This window comes from Chrysochloris asiatica, unplaced genomic scaffold (assembly GCF_000296735.1).
Source record: "Chrysochloris asiatica unplaced genomic scaffold, ChrAsi1.0 scaffold00007, whole genome shotgun sequence".
Taxonomy (NCBI): Eukaryota; Metazoa; Chordata; class Mammalia; order Afrosoricida; family Chrysochloridae; genus Chrysochloris; species Chrysochloris asiatica.
Window position 1 is genome coordinate 24,511,134 of NW_006408525.1, and position 16,722 is coordinate 24,527,855.

Consider the following 16,722-nt stretch of genomic DNA (forward strand, 5'->3'; position numbering starts at 1 on the left):
CCCAGGATCGGACATTGTTTCGTTCTGCTGTGCATGGGGTTGCTATGAGTCGGTTCCGACTCAATGGCACCTGACAACAACAACAACAACAACAACAACAACAACAACAACAACAACGAGCACGTAGCCCCTGCTTGATATGTCCGGAGAGCATTTTAGTGAGTGGAGAATCGGCAATGCTACAAATATTACATACAGTGTCCTATTTACACATGATACATGCACAATAAGACTAGGAACTTGATGTGTATGCACTGTGCACAATTTCTATCATATTTGATTTCTGAGTAAAAAATCTACAATTTTACCTGAACACACTCTTCCAGGTCCATCTTTTCAAGTTCATGGCAATTCTACAAAGTATAAAACCAAATGGATTTAGTGCAAACATCTAAAACATGGGGGAAATTCAAGGCTATAAAACTATAGCCTTCTGAAGAATAGTTTTAAATGAAAAAATCTTCTGAAGAATACAAAAAATTCCCTAAAGTCACATCAGTCTCATCCACCACTCACATATCAAATATTTATTTCACAAAGCACCAGAAGTCCCTTCTTAGATTACTTTATCATCTAATAAAATTGTGCAGAATCAAGTTTCATTAAGGGGCAGCATGTTCTCCAATGCCCTTGTGCATTTTCAGAGCTGTAGCATGAAAATACTAAGGGACATTAGCTAGTCCACAGCACTCCTGCTGCTCATTCTTCTGAAGTAAAAATCCCAAATAAACGTATGGAACCTGGCAGAAATACTTACCCTCGCCAGAGTGGTAAAGCCCACATCTGTTAATTGAGAACACCTTGCTACTTCTAATATTCTGTTAAAAAAGAAAAACACAATAAACTACAAGTCAAGTCTTTGGTCACCAAAAACTCAGTTTAGTAAAGTTCCAAGAATTTAAGAAAGCAACCTCCTATTCCCTACAGACTATATACTATAGACTGATTATTAACAGCTAAGCAAGTTTTATATACAGATCTCTCCATTCATTTTCACGGGGTCATCATAAAGCAGTCTGTAAATACCACAATACTTCAACTTGATGAAATCAAAGAATACGGAAGAATACAAAGGAGGCTTGTAGTTAATGCCAAAATGCACGAAAGAGCAATGCATTAAAAAGCCTTCTTGATGTCTTACTGCTCACCCCCAGAGGGCAGCCTGCTCCTAGAAAACAAAGGAAATGGAGATTAAATACCTTGTTTGAGTTAAGCTATTGCTGAAGTAAATTAATATTTTTCCCTATTTTTTATGTAGGTTCATTCAGATTTAAACAGCTTCTTAAAAATGCTATGAAAGGGTTGCTTAATTAAAGGTCTGTTTCAAATATAAACTCCCATAGTTACAGAACTTTCCTTTCCTGATCAAAGATTGCTAAACAACAAACTAAACAGGATGGGGAATCAAAAATAGCTTTTTTTCCGGGAAAAGTTTGGTGACCCTCTGCACAATGGTACCAAACAAGTTTGCTTACAAATTTGGAAGTTGCTTATTGATTTGTAAGCTGAAAAAGATTAAAGCTGAAGTATAAGAAATCATTATTAATTAAAAATCGCTTTGAAATGAATGTATCTAATGGGAAAACCTCATTTGAATGAAACACAAATTTGCAGTCTCATATTTTAAGAACCTGTCCATTCTAACAATAAAGTGAATTCTATAAGGGACTGGAGCAGAAGATCCCTCTCTTAAAGCAGAAAAAACCCTAATACAGTTATTATTAAGAAGCCCAGGAATAGTGCAAAGAGTTAATATGCTTGGCCAACTGAAGGATGGAATTTCTAGTCTACCTGAAAGCTCCTTGGAATAAAGGCCTGGTGATTTATCCATGGAAACCTTGTGAAGTATAAATATAATTCTTGGTGCACATAGGGGGTCGCCAGAAGTTGGAACTGACTCAATGGCAACTGGTTTTTAATATTTTTAGACTGGAGTGTGGTTACTACTTTAGGCTTCAATGCTACTAATTTTGACCAATATTAATTCTATGATCTATTAAGGGATTTTGGCAATGCAGGCAAAGCTGCTTTTAACCATGCATGTTTAGGCTCACAGACATGGTGATCACAAAAAGTTTTAAAGAAAATGTTTATTTTATGTATGATAAGTGGTTTCACAGGCTCTAAATCTTTGCTCCTCCAGTTAGTTACTTGACCTCGTTGTGTTTTGGTTTCCTCATTTATAACATGGAGATGAAAACAGTGGTTTTATCATGTAATACAGGAGAAAGATGAGGTTTTCTGCTCTTACAAAAATATGTAGCCTTGGAAAACTTACACCTGGTCACTACAAGTCAGAATTGACTTGATGGTATGTAACTACAACAACAGCAACCATGTTATAAGATTAAATTAATATCTGTAAAGCACTTAAAACAATGTCTGCCATAAACAGTGAAACTTGTGAGAACTGGAACTTCATAAGACTGCCTTAGTTTTTCAGGTCACATAAAATTTCTGTTTTTGATACTTTATTCATTACAAACCAGTGTGCTGTGTTCCTACAGAATCAATATGGGATACAAATCATGCCCATGTTACACAACATTCTTAGTAAGTATTCAGCGAACACCATATTGAAGTAAAGAAGAGCAGTAGAGAAACAAGACTTAGTTCTAAAAGATCATCAACACAAAAGTCCTCTTATAGGATTTTTTTGTTCTTATTTTTTTAAATACCTCTCTACTATGTACCTGGCAAGTAGCCATGGTCAGCTGCTAACTAATAGGTCAGTGGTTCAAATCCACTAGCTGTTCTGTGGGAGAAAAGACCTAACAATCTGTTCCTGTAGCTATTGTATAGACTCGCAAACCCTATGGGGGTAGTTCTACTACTCTGTCTGTTGTATAGGGTCACTATGATTTGGAACTGTTCAGTGGCAAACAAAAACAACATGCACATGGCATCATTATAACACTATAAATGACCACAGGGTGGGCCTTTTAAAACTTCCTTCAGAGAGGAATTATAGGAAAGCATTAATAGAAGAAAATACCTTCAGAAAACAATAAATGCTGGTGGGGATGTAGGGAAATGGGAACATGCACACAATACTGGTGGGATTGTGTACAACCATTGTGGGAATATGGTATGGTGCTTCCTTAAAAAGTGAGAGGCATCATATGACGTAGCAATCCCACTACCAGATATATATCCCAGAGAAATCAGCACTGTGATATGAGTAGATCTATGAATATCCATGCCCATTTCACAATAGCAAAATCATGGAAACAACCTAAGTGACTATCAAAGGGTAAGGACTGCTACCAAATTAAACAAAAACCTAAAAAAGAGAAGCTACTGATTCTCAACATACCCTCCACCTACATCGATAAACTTCTGAAGGTGGTGATTCCATCTAAATAATTCTACACTTTTTGACTTTCCATGTCAAAATGGCAGTTTGGGCATTCCTGAGGAATTCAAATAGTATACTTTTCAAATGTTTTTGAGTTTGGAAACAAAAAGAAATCTGAAAGAGTAAGATTCAGGGTTGTATGGTGGGTAGAGCTAGGTTTTCTAACAAAATTTTCACAGCATGGTCCTTGCTAAGCAGGTGCATTGTCATGACCAAAAAAAATTCCTTGGCACAACTGTCCTGACCGCTTTCTCACCAATGTAGTTTTAAATTTTCTTAAAACTTCTTCTTAATAAGCTACGTCCTTTGAAAAAAATCTGTCAAGATGACCCCTTTGTAATTCCCCCCAAAACAGTTGCCATAACCTTCTGAGCTGACTGCTGCCTTGAATTTAACTGACTCAGCAGATCTTCTCAGAAGCCACTATGACTAGACCATTTTTCTGAAGGCACCCTAATTAATAAGACTATTGTTGTTAATTGCTGTTGGTCAGTTCCAACTCATAGAGAAGAGTGCTGTTACATTAAGGGGATTGCAACTAATGTCACGAAACACAATCTGTATATACTGTTGAATGGGAAAATAATTTTCTCTATAAACTTTCATCCAAATCACAATGAAATGCTAGGGAAAAAAACAATGGAAAACTTGTGAAATCTGGAAAAAGAAGGCATCACTGTACAAGGTGGTAGATACATAATTTATTGTATTGAATTAATAAGATGTTTGTTTTCACATTTGACACCTCTGTAATATTATATTCAATGATACCAGAGAATTGTGTTAAAGATTGTTGCAAGTTTCTTCCTCAATTTTTACTTATATAAAACAAGTGGTACATTTCATATTCAATGAAGAAGAAAAAGAGAAAATGCCTTCATTTCTTTCTCAAGTAATGACATTAAATGCTGCTTTTTTTCCTTTTTAGTAAGGAAAAACATAGAATATACGGAAGTACACAAAATGGTCAGTAGACCTTTTACTATTGTAAACGCTAGATAACAGGCAGTAGTAAAGTAAGGAGTAGTGTATATGTAATCAAATAAGGTACAAAGCACATAGCTGGGCAGCTTAAAGGATAGTTGTCTTATAGTGTCAACCTTCACATTTCAAAGTCCCAAGGACTAAATATGAAGGAGGCTTCAACTCCCTTTCCTTATTTCTTGAACTAAACAAAAAATGTTTACCTAGGAGAACATAGGGATTGCTACAGTACCTGGTATGGTACTGTAGGATAAGCACTGGACCACCAGCCACAAGGCTGGCAGTTTGAATCCACCAGCCACTCTTCAGAAACCCAATACAGAATTTCTATGAGCCAGAATCAATTTGAAGGCACTGAACAACAACCCTTTGGGGACCCTTCCAGACTTTGTCCATGTACCTCATTCTGATGGTCATCCTGAGCTCTACCCTTTATCATAATAAACCCTAAACACACCCACTCCTCACTTGTTGATATGGTTAGGTTCCAATGGAGGATGACCATATCCAGTCACAAAAAGAAGGATGACAACATCATTACATAACTGCCAAACTATTGTGATTCATGGCCCAGCCAAGTTGACACATAATCCTAACCAGCACAGCCAGTGTTACTCACCTCCCATCCTGGTGTTCACTATTGCCAGATATACACTGCTAATGTGCAAAACAGTCAGTAGACTTTTTGCTATTGTCATAAATGGGAAACACTGAATAACAAGACAATAGGTAAGCAAGTAGTATGTGTATATATAATAAAATAAGGTACAAAGTACATAGGTGTACAGCTGAAAGGATAGTGGGCTTATTGTTTGGTGATGGTTGGGTGCCACGGAGTTGGTTCTGACTCATAACGCCCCTGGATAGGGTTTCCAAGACTTGTAAATCTTTATGGAAGCAGAAAGTCTCATCTTTTTTCCCGTGGAGCAACTAGTAAATCTGAACTACTAACCTTTCAGTTAGCAACCTAGCTCATAATCCACTATGCTACCAGGGTTCCTTTAAAATTTCAAGGTCCCAAGGAATAAATATGGATGAAGGAGGTTTATGTTTCTTTTCCTTATTTCTTGAATGAAACAAAAAATGTTTACCTAAGTCGTGGGCAGTTTTGGCCTAGAGCATTCAGGATGGCATCTGTGATGTTGGAGCAGCCAGAGGCACAGAGGGACTGTAACTTATGACACCCTCTGCATATAGTAATGAGACCTTCATCTGTGATTTGCTAAAAAACAAGAGCAAAAATGCATAGATTTTATACCTTATCAGAAATAAAAGAAGAAAAATATTACATCTGTGAAAACAAGCACAAAACAAACGAAAAGCAGAACAGGTTTAACATAAATCAAGTAGCAAGCAGACCTAAAATTAGGAAACAAGTATACGTTGTGTCTTCCTTTTAGTTCCTTTTGATTTTGTTTACAAGAGAATCTGGTTTTGGTGTAGAGGTAAGAAGCTGTGTATTTAACTGAATGGAACTTGGAACAGCATGGGATACATCAAGGTGTATGTTCAGCTAAATGATTATAAAATTTTTTTCTATGTGTGTGTTTAAACTCACACTTATCTAGAATGCAAGTAATAAAGGTAACATTTTAATAGTAAAAATATACAAGGGGGCTTCAAAAAGTTCCATGGAAAATGGAATGAAAAGACCTTTTCATGGACTTTACAAAGGCCCCTCATATTTTCAAGTTAAATTAGTAAGTTAGTGGGTGACAACTACAATCTTTTACCAGTCATTCATTTTATTTCTACATTTTGGTTTTATAATGTAAAGAACATCGTATTTTATGGGAATGAAAAGTTATATTGAAATAAAATATAATTTTGTATATATAGATTTTGAATTAAAAAAAGTAACAGTATCCTTACATTATAAATACAGCTGAAGAAAATGAACATTTTTAGCATTCATAGCTTAAATCAGCATGCTCACAATATAAAATACAACCAATATAAAATATAAAATAGATGCTAAGGCAAGATACCAAGTTTATCATGAAGTTAAAATAATGATACAGATACACACATGGAAGTACTTAAGAAAGTGTCAACCAAATGTGCAATTAGACATGGCTAAAAGAGGCAAATGGACTCCTGGTGTAGCACTGCAGGATAAGCACTGGACTGCGAATCGAAAGGCTGACAGTTCAAACCCATCAGCTGTTCCTAGGAAACCCTATATAGTATTGCTATAAGTCTGAACCAACTTGATGGCATTTAACAACAACAAAAATGGGTATACGAAGTCGTGGTGTGGCACTATAGGATGAGCACTGAACTGCTAACCACAGAGGTAAAGGCAGAAGCAGCGATCAATGAGCATGCCAGGCAGTGGAACTTGTGCCACACAACATGTGAAAAATACTACAGGGTTCGCCTGCTTTTTCCTTCATATGTTTAAAAGTCTATAATGGATTACTGAGGAAAAACAATGAGGAAAGCCATACTTCTAATACTTTAAATATTAAAAACAGTAAAATTTACTAAAATTTTACTTTCAAGAACAGAATGAATCCGGAATGCGCTATCACTTGAGACATGAAATCTCTTGAATGTTGAGAATCACTTCATTATACTGTAGACTTGTGTAATAAGGAATGACTTGTATACTAAGATTTGAGGGAAGGAAAATAATAAAACACATATGATAGAATTACTTCCTTAAGCTAGCCAAATGTGATTCCTGCCTGCTGAAAAATTAAAGAACTCAAATGAAACCTGAAAATGGTATGCATGTTATTTATGCCATGTATGGTGCATGTATGTAATATGCATATATCCTAAACTGAAACTCACAACCATTGAATGAATAGATTCTGACTCACAGCAACCATATACAAGGTTTCCTAAACATAAATGGAAGCAGGCAGCCTCTTCTTTTCCTGTAGAGTGTCTATGGGTTTGAACTGCTGATCTTGGGGTTAACAGCCCAATGCCTAACCCATAGTGCCACCATGTGTGATATACTTTATGTAGTGCATAATTTATATATATTTATGTAAAATGAAACTTAGTCACATCACCTAAAGATGCCTAAGAATGTTTTTTTCTAACACTGTAAGATTATAACTTCATTTTTACAGTTGTGCTCGCTCTCTGTTTTTGTTATTTCTGAGTCTATAAATCTTCACAGGAGCAAAAAGCCTCATCTTTCTCCCACAAAACCGCTGGTAGTTTCGAACTGCTGACCTTGAGATTAGCAGTTCGACTCGTAACCATTGGGCTACCAGAGCTCCTTCTCTTGAGACATATCTGGGTGGATCTGAATCAACAAACTTTTGGCTAGTAGTTGAGCACTTAACTGTTGGTGCCACTCAGGGATAACTTGCTTTCTAGGAGCATGTATTTTAGTCCTACAAATGAAATTAGACAAATTTTGGTATCATCAGTAATTATGGTGATTATAATTACTAGGAAAACATGTCACTCCTTTAACTCAGTCACCAAATATTTTCTAAGCAGATCATTATCAGCATCATCCCTCTCGGACCAAAAGGGAAAGTCACTTAAATTGCATAAAATGAGGACCTTTATAAAATCAGTCCCTGAATTGCAAAATGGCTTGCAAGGGGCTCCTGGTGAGGTGCTGTAGGATCAGCACTGGACTGCGAACCAGAAGGTTGGCAGTTCAAACCCACCAGCTGCTCCTTGGAAACCCTATACAGGGTTGTTATGAGTCGAAACCGACTCAGAAGCACATAACAGCAGCAACAAAAATGCTCTCAGCTTCCAAGTGATCAAACAAGAAAGGGAAGTAGTATAAGCAGAAGTTTGGTACAAACAAGGAAAATCCTTTTCAACTTTTTTTCATTACCCATAGGTAACTTTCAAGGCAAGAATGAAAAGTTGAATGTGTATTGTCAATGTTTTGGGTCCTTGAGTAGTTTCAGCAAGTTTCTGGATAAAATGCAAGCGTTTTTAGGGGAGACACAAAAAGTTTATGTTCTGAACAAAGCTAAATATTAACTAATAAACTTGACAATGAAAGGGTAGTTTATGTGCCATCTGTTTTGATCAGTAGTTCCTAATAGTAGGGTTGTGACACACTAACACATCTTAATCAGTTATAAAGTGTGATTACAAACAATCTGTTGCCAAAAATATTTTAAATACTGAAGTAGACAGTTTTCTTAAGTTGAAATGAAAGGGGTGGAGTTACAGTTAGCTCTATCTATCTACCATACTGTTTATCTGATCTAGGTCAAAGATCCTAAACATGACTATTGTCAAACATGTAAAGAGTCATCTGATTGACTACCTAATATAGGGGCGCTATAGAGGCACAAAGTAACTGGCTTACATGTTTTCAAGAGGGAGTTTTGTTTCAGAGTGTGCACAGGAAGGTAGAGCACCCATTGAATAGGCTGGTGAAAGGAGATGGAGATATTCTTATGATTCAATAGTGAGTAATTGTTATCATGACTAATTGTGATTATCACAACTGTAAAGCTTTGTAACAAAAAAGGGGGGGGGAGTTAGTTAATCTTACAATCCAGGAACAGAGGATCCAAGGACCATCAAGGGAGAAGAGCACAGGTGAAATGTGGGACCCTAACTAGAGAAGCAGCGACACCAGAGATGGAGGTAGAGATGAGGACATGGAGAGAGGGAGCAGCTGAGGACTCTATAGACTCATGGAAAGAGAAAGGCTGTGTGCTGGCAGCCATGAGGCAGACTTGCAGAATGTGTCCTTCGGTTGTTTAAATGATTATATATTCCTGAGTGTTTTGGTGTACATCTTCCCCTCAGAAAGCCCCCCCAAAAAACAGAGGGAATAGAAGCAAATACTGTTGAATGATGATGCATGGAGGGATTGTAATCATTGCAATGAAACAAGTGTAAAACCAATGTTCTCCCATGTAAACGATTACGCAATTCACAATATACACAAAAAAGTCATGTGTGTCCACTGTGTTCCTAGGGTTTCAGTGAAAAAACCATTGGTCTTAATGATTGGAACTTTTACAATACTAGTGCACTAAATTACTAGTATAGACCAGTCATGGGAAGGACTACTTACTAAGCAAGTCTGCAAGTTCAAAGTTACCAGTTCAGGACAGTGTGCACCTATGTATTTGAGAGCTTCATCTTCTAACTAGAAAGATAAAAAAAGAGGGAAAAAACAGTTATTGCCGTGATTTCAAAGGATAAAGATTCAGAATATAAATATTGTCTAGTGTCTATGGATTTTGTTGTTGTTTGGTGCTATACCCTATATAGAACAGAATGAAACAGTGCCCGAGTCTGTGCCATTCTCACAATTGTTGCCATCTTTGAGCCCATTGTTACAGTCACTATATCAATCCAATTCATTGAGGGTCTTCCTCTTTACGCTGATGCTCTACTTTACCAAGCATGATGTCCTCCAAGGATTGGTCCCTTCTGACAGCATGTCCAAAGAATGAGAGACAAAGTCTTATCATCATTGTTTATAAGGAGCAATTTGGCTGTACTTTATCCAACACAGATTTGTTTGTTCTTCTGGCAGTCCATGGTACTTTCAACAGTCTTTGCCAACACCATAATTCAAGTACATTGAGTCTTCTCCTGTCTTCTGAATTTACTGTCCAGCTTTCACATGCATATGAAGTGACTGAAAAGTACCATGACTCGGGTCAAGTGCACTCTAGATTTCAAAGTGTCATCTTTGCTCTTAAACACTTTTAAGATTTATGCAGCAGATTTGCCTAATGCAATACATCATTTGATTTCTTGACTGCTGCTTCCATGAATGTTGATTATAAATCCAAGAAAATGAAATCTTTGACAACTTCAATATTTTTCTGTTTGTCATGATGTTACTTATTGGTTCATTTGTGAGGATTTTTGTTTATGTTGAGATGCAATTCATAGTAAAGGCTTGTAGTCTTTTATCTTCATCAGTAAGTACTTCAAGTCCTTTTGACTTTCAGCAAACAAGGTTATGTCATCTGTATGTTGCAAATTGTCAGTGAGTCTTCCTCTAATCCTGATGCTGTGTTCTTTATATAGTCCAGCTTCTTACTTGCTCAGCATACAGACAGAATGAATAAGTATGGTGAAAGGGTACCCCTGATATACAGGTTCCACATGATCCAACTAAATGTTGTAGAATTCCATTCTTCATAATGTTATCCATAATTAGTTATAATCCACAGTCAACTAGCCCTTGCAAAGTCTATAAAACACAGGTAAATATCTTTCTGGTATTCTCTGCTTTCAACTAAGGTTCGTTTAACATCAGCAATAATATCCTTCATTCCATGTTTTCTGAACCCAGTTTAAATTTCTGTAAGTGCCCTTTTTATATAGTGCTACCAACTATTTTTGAATTCTCTTCAGCAAAAATTTACTTGTGTGTGATAGTAATGATATTGTTCAATAATTTCTGAATTCCGTTGGATCACCTTTCTTTGGGATGGGCATAAATACAGATCTCTTCCAGCTGATTAGCCAGGTAGCCATCTTTCAAATTTCTTGGCATAGACAAGTGGGTTCTTCCAGTGTTGCATCCATTTGTTGAAAAATCTCAAATTTGGTATTCTGTCTATTTCTGGAACCTTGTTTTTCCCTAATGCCTGCAATCCAGCTTGGACTTCTTCCTTCAATACCACTGGCTGTTGGTCATATGCTATCTCTTGAAATGGCTGAATGTCAGCCAATTCTTCTTGGTACAGTGACTCTGCGTATTCCTTCATCTTCTTTGGAGGCTTCCTGTATCATTCAGTAATTTTTGTCCATAGAAATCTTCAATGTTGGACTTCTGGTATGGTGCTGTTGATCAGCACTGGACTGTGAACAAGGTCGGCAGTTCAAACACATCAGCTGCTCCTTGGAAACCCTATACAAGGTTGCAATGAGTCGGCATCAACTTGACAGCACTTAACAGCAACAAGAAACTAGAATTTTTTTCTTCAATGCTTTCAGCTTGAGAAATGCCGAGTGTTTTCTTCCCTTTAGGTTTTCTAACTCTAGGTCTTTGCACATTTCATTATAATAATTTCTTGTGTTGCTAATTTAAAATCTTCTGTTCAGCTCTCTACGGATTTTACTTCTGTTAAATTAGATATGCCTTAACAGCATTTTGCTGAGAGATTATGAAGATATGACAACTTTTATATTTTTACACATATTTTTCATATTAAAGCTTTTTAAAAACAAACTTTTTGGGAGCAGGAGCTGAGAAAGGAATCCAGAGTTTATTTGCTGCAGGAAGATCAGTGCCACACTGAGAACAGATGGCAAGTAATTGATTATAGTGATGTATTCCAATCAATATTTTCCAGGATTCCATAAATAACCAGAAGCTCAAGCTGTTGCTTTAAGGCAGTGAGATTTCTAACGCTCTGTTTCAAACAGTGGGCTTTCTCTTACCATGGTAAACGAATGCTTTAAAAATGAAATCTCAGGCATAATTTTAATAATCATTGATAAAATAAAATAAAAACTTAGTCCTGTGTTGTCAATTGCTCCTAAATCCTAAATGACTGTTGATCATCTCCTTTCATATGCTCCTAGTCAATTTGTCATTTTCACTGTAAAATACTGAGACAGTAATATTTTTAATGATAAAACATTTTGGATTTGTAATATGACTGGCAGGAAATAAGTATCAACACTATAAAATGAAACTAGCTGTGTACTTGGCACACATAAGAAAAACTAGGTTAAAAAACTAGTGGAAATTGACAAGACCATTTCCTTTGCAAATATTGAAAGTTTCAGGCAGTTACAACACAGCAAGTTTTCTTTTTAGTACAGATGTATGCTCAGTATGATCTTTTATCTCCTTACTTTGCCTCTCCTCGAAAATCAGTTCTGTAAGGGCATGTGTATCTTGAGTCAGATGTTAATTTTTCTTAAATTCTTTTATTCCTAGGAAAATGCTTTAATTTTCAGTAATCATGTGTCTTTGGTCAATAGTATACAACAACTGACATTTCCTTCAACACCTTGGGGCCACTTACCATGTGCTCAGGAATCCTCTGACTTTCACAAGCACTATACAGAGTATTACCTGTGTGCAGCCTTTTAAGAATAAGGCCTTGAGACCCCCACAGCCTCTCACTAGTGCTTGGATGCCATCCTTGGTTACTTGGTCACACCATGAAATGTTCAGTTGCTCCAACAGTGGACATCCCTCGCTTAGGATAAAACAAAGTAAGACAAACGTACGACTAAATGCAGTTCTAAAAACACCGAAGTTTCATTTTATTGGCCATTTAATTTGAGAATGGATACAGGCCCATTTTCTCCCAAAGAACGTATATATATTTACTTAATGTAGGTCTAGAATATAGGCAATCCCACAACAAAAGAAAAGCTATTTCACCAATGTTTGTGGTGTTCACGTGCTATATCATTAGTGAGGCTACCTGAACACCAATTCACCAAAGAGCACAAAGTACAATATTGTTTTTTCAGATATATTAAATTTTTATGGAACTTAATACTTTTCAAAATATCTTTCTATTCTTTTTGCGCCAATCACATTATCTCAGTACTCGCTCGTTAGGAAGTAAAATTAAATGGCTTGTTCAAACTCACAGAATAATAATTAATGAAGAGTTCAGAGTCAACTCCAGATTGCTTTTCAGTTAATTCTATTACTTATCAAGGTAATGAGGACTTTAACTTTTACTTTAAAAATTACAAAGTATCTACAGAGGGAGTCCTGGTGTGGTGCTGTAGGATAAAGCACGGGACCCACAAGTTCAACTTGAACCATAGGATCGGTGGTTCAAACCTACCAACCGATCCTCAGAAACCCTATACAGAGTTGCTATGTCAGAACAAACTCGATGACACTTAACAACAAAAATAGAATTCTTTATTTAAGAGGTTTCTAGAGTACCACTTCTGTAGGCTCAATTTAGGAGCTCATGTGTTCAAGCTCTATATTCTACCAATCAAATATTCTCTACTACTCTTCATAAATCCTAGTTAGCCAAATGTCATCTAGATGGATTCTGTAATTTGGCAAGAAGTTAAGACAAAAGATCTATTCTGAACCACAGTGTATAATCATAAAACGTAGATAGCTTTAATTATAACTTCATTTCAGTTACTTAAAAAATTTATTTTTTCTAAGTATTGAAAAAGTTTATTATAAGAAATTTACCTCAGAGCTTTTAGAGACATATTTGTTATTGATGTACAGGAAGCCAAGTCAAGGTGTCTGAGCTTGGAACAGAACTTGCTAAGGCTAGTACATGTACTGAAAAATGGAAAAAGGAAAAAATAAAGAATGAACAAAATCAGAACACATTCTTAGTATACAGAATGTCATTCACATTAAACACATTTAGGTAAATCTGTTGCACAAGACCTTTTTAAAGTGTTAAAGAGCAAAGATGTCACCTTGAGGACTAATGTGCACCTGACCCAAGTCATGATTTTCAATAACTTTATATGCATGTGAAAGCTGGACAGTGAATAAGAAAGACCATAGAAGAATTGATATTTTTGAGTTATGGTGTTGGAGGAGAATATTAAAAGTGCCATGGGCTGCCAAAAGAACCAACACATCTGTGTTAGAAGTACAACCAGAGTACTCCTTGGAGGCCAGGATGGCCAAACTTTGTCCTTATACTTCGGACATATTGTCAGGAGGATCAGTCGCTGGAGAAGGATATCATGTTTAGTAAGGTGGAGGGTCAGAGAAAAAGAGGAATACTCCCAGTGAGAAGGACTGGCAAAGTGGCAGTATCAACGGGCTCAAGCATGGCAACAATTGTGAGGTTGGCCCAGGATCAGGCAGTGTTTCATTATGTTGTGCATAGGGTCGCTATGAGTTGGTACTGACTCAATGACACCTAACAACAACAGATGTAAAAACTTTAAAATGCCATGCCTCAAATAAAAGCAGTTGTAAATCATAGAACCTTTCACATTCAGGAAAAGGCTGTGCTGAGTATGAGAATTTGCACAAGAAAGTGGTGTTTCAATCACTACCGGTGTGTGCTCTAAGAGAGTCACATGTGTTATGCAAATCCAGGAACACCAGAAGCTAGCTAGTACCTGCTATCATGTGGTAAAAAATGAAACAGAAAGTTCTATCTCTTTCACTTAAATTTCAACCCCCCAAAATTTTTTGCATGGCAGTAATGAAAGAATTGCATTTTTGCAATGTATACAGAGGATAGATTGGTACTGGTCTGAAACAAGCTAAATTAGGAAATATTGTTACCTGCTTTCCTTTATGAATTTCCTAAAGGCTCTTTTTCTATAGCGGTCAGGTTCTCAGTTTTAAAATTTTACTATTATGAAAAATTTCAAATATATACAAAAGAAGAATGAATAGTATAGAGAACTCACATGTATTATCATTAAGCTTTGATATTTATCAATATTTTATTTTCTCATCTATTCCTTCTGTTTGATTTTCAATATTTCAAAGTAAATCCCAGACATATTACTTCACCTATAAATAATTCAGTACATATTTCTAATAGATAGGATGTAGAACCATAGTGCTGTCACACCCAACAAAATTAATTCTTTAGTACGATATGGGAGTTCTGGTGTGGCATTGTAGAATCAGCATTGGACTGCCAACCACAAGGTTTGTGGTTCAAACTTATCAACCACTCCTTGGAAACCCTATACAGGGTCGCTATGAGTCAAAACTGATTCAACAAGCCCTTTAAAATAACAATATGATCTGAGACCCAGTCAGTGTTGAATTTTCCTCTATTTTCTCATGAATGCCATTGTCCAAATTGTTTATTTAAAATTAGGATTCAAACAAGATCCATACCTTGTATTTGGCTGATAGAGTTCTTAAGTCTTTGTGTGGACATGTTTTAATTTCTTTTGTGTAGATTCCTAGGAATAGAATTGCTATGTCTTGATGCCTCTGAAATATGGTGTTGGTAAAGAACACTGAAATAGCATGGACTGCCAGAAGAAGGAACAAATCTGTCTTAGAAGAAGTGCAGCTAGGATGCTCCTTAGAACCAAGGACAGTGAAACTTTGTCTCATGTACTTTGGACATAGTATCAGAAAGGCTCATCCCTGGAGAAGACATCATGCTTGGTAAAGTAGAAGGTCATCAGAAAAGAGGAAGACCCTCAGTGAGATGGACTGAGACAGCAACCAAGACAGACTACAAAGAAAGGCTGGTAATATCCTTATAAAATTAGTTTATGAGAACTATGGAATCCAAGAGAGCACTGCACAACTGGCTTGTTTTCCTCCCCACCTCCACATGATTTGATTGTTGTTGTTGTTAAGTGCCTTTGAGTTGGTTCCGATCCACAGTGATCCTGTATAGACAGGTTTCCGAGGAGATGCTGGTGAGCTTGAACTGCCGACCTTGCTGTTCAAACAGTTTTCCAGTCTGGCACATTAACCCACAGCGCCACACAGGGATCAGTCTCGAAAGAATATCATGTTTGATGAAGTAGAGGACTAACATGGGTGTGGAAGACCCTTCTGTGAGATAGATCGGCATCTTCAACATTCTGGCTATTTTGAGGATGACACAGGATTGGGCAATGTTTTGTTCTGTTGTACATAAGGTTACTAATAAAGTTGACCACACACTTTCATCTCAATGATTACAATCCCCTCCATGCAACAAGTCATCCCACTTCCTCCCTGTGCTTCCTATTTCCATTCCACTCTCCTTCCTATCCCTTTTCTTTCTTTCTTTTTTTTATTATAAGTTTTTATTGTAAATTATGTGTTAGTTTACATGGGAGAACATTATCTTGACATTCATCCTATCGTATTTTGTTTCATTGCAATGTTCACAATCCCCTGCATGCATCATCAAGCCACCAAAGGGTACACCCCACACGCCTGCCCCCTGGCCGCTAGAACACAGCCCCTCTCCCTCCCTGAGTCCAGAGTCCCCAGCAGCTCCTTCTGTCTACATCATCTTCTCTGCCTCCATCCCTAGTGTCACCGCCTCCCCGACAGGGTCTCACACTGTCTGGCACTGCACTTCGCTTTTCTCCCTTGATGGTTCCAGGGATCTCTACTCCTGGACTGCAAAATCAGCCACTCTCCTCCTTTTGTTACCAAACATTTACATTTACCTTTTCAACACTCACTGTTAGCAATCATTCCCTAATGAACCACAGGAGTCCTTTCCCCCTCACCTTTTATCAACCCTATTCAGACAGGTTGGAAACAATTCAGTGGAGGTTCTACCTTTCCCTGTATCCTGGGGAGCTAGGTTCCCTATGGAAAGCTTACAAGCCAGTCACTTCTTGCCTTTGTAGTCCCTTATTTTGGGTAGCCAATGTCTAAGTTCCCCATTCCTGTGTACCAAGGGGATGGGAATGATCCTCAATGTAGAGATTTGTCTGCTCCTTTGTCATACTGCATCCACAAGCATACGTTCATCCACTTGTAGTGTGTTCCTCTTTCTTTTCTTTTTTTTTTTTTT

The 16,722-nt window shown here is 37.0% G+C and overlaps 1 protein-coding gene across 2 annotated transcripts in view; it reads right to left on the reverse strand.

Annotated features, from left to right (window-relative positions):
* The window catches only part of FBXL20 (F-box and leucine-rich repeat protein 20), a 165,578-nt gene that overhangs the window by 8,488 nt on the left and 140,368 nt on the right, over positions 1-16,722 (reverse strand). The window contains exons 7-12 of one of the 2 annotated variants that reach the window (XM_006832547.1): positions 13,446-13,541; positions 12,342-12,468; positions 9,366-9,440; positions 5,434-5,564; positions 758-818; positions 309-353 (exon numbers count right to left, since the gene is read on the reverse strand). In XM_006832547.1, the coding sequence (XP_006832610.1) occupies positions 309-353; positions 758-818; positions 5,434-5,564; positions 9,366-9,440; positions 12,342-12,468; positions 13,446-13,541 (535 nt within the window). The remainder of the gene's footprint in view (positions 1-308; positions 354-757; positions 819-5,433; positions 5,565-9,365; positions 9,441-12,341; positions 12,469-13,445; positions 13,542-16,722) is intronic. The other variant, XM_006832548.1, reaches the window with a different exon arrangement.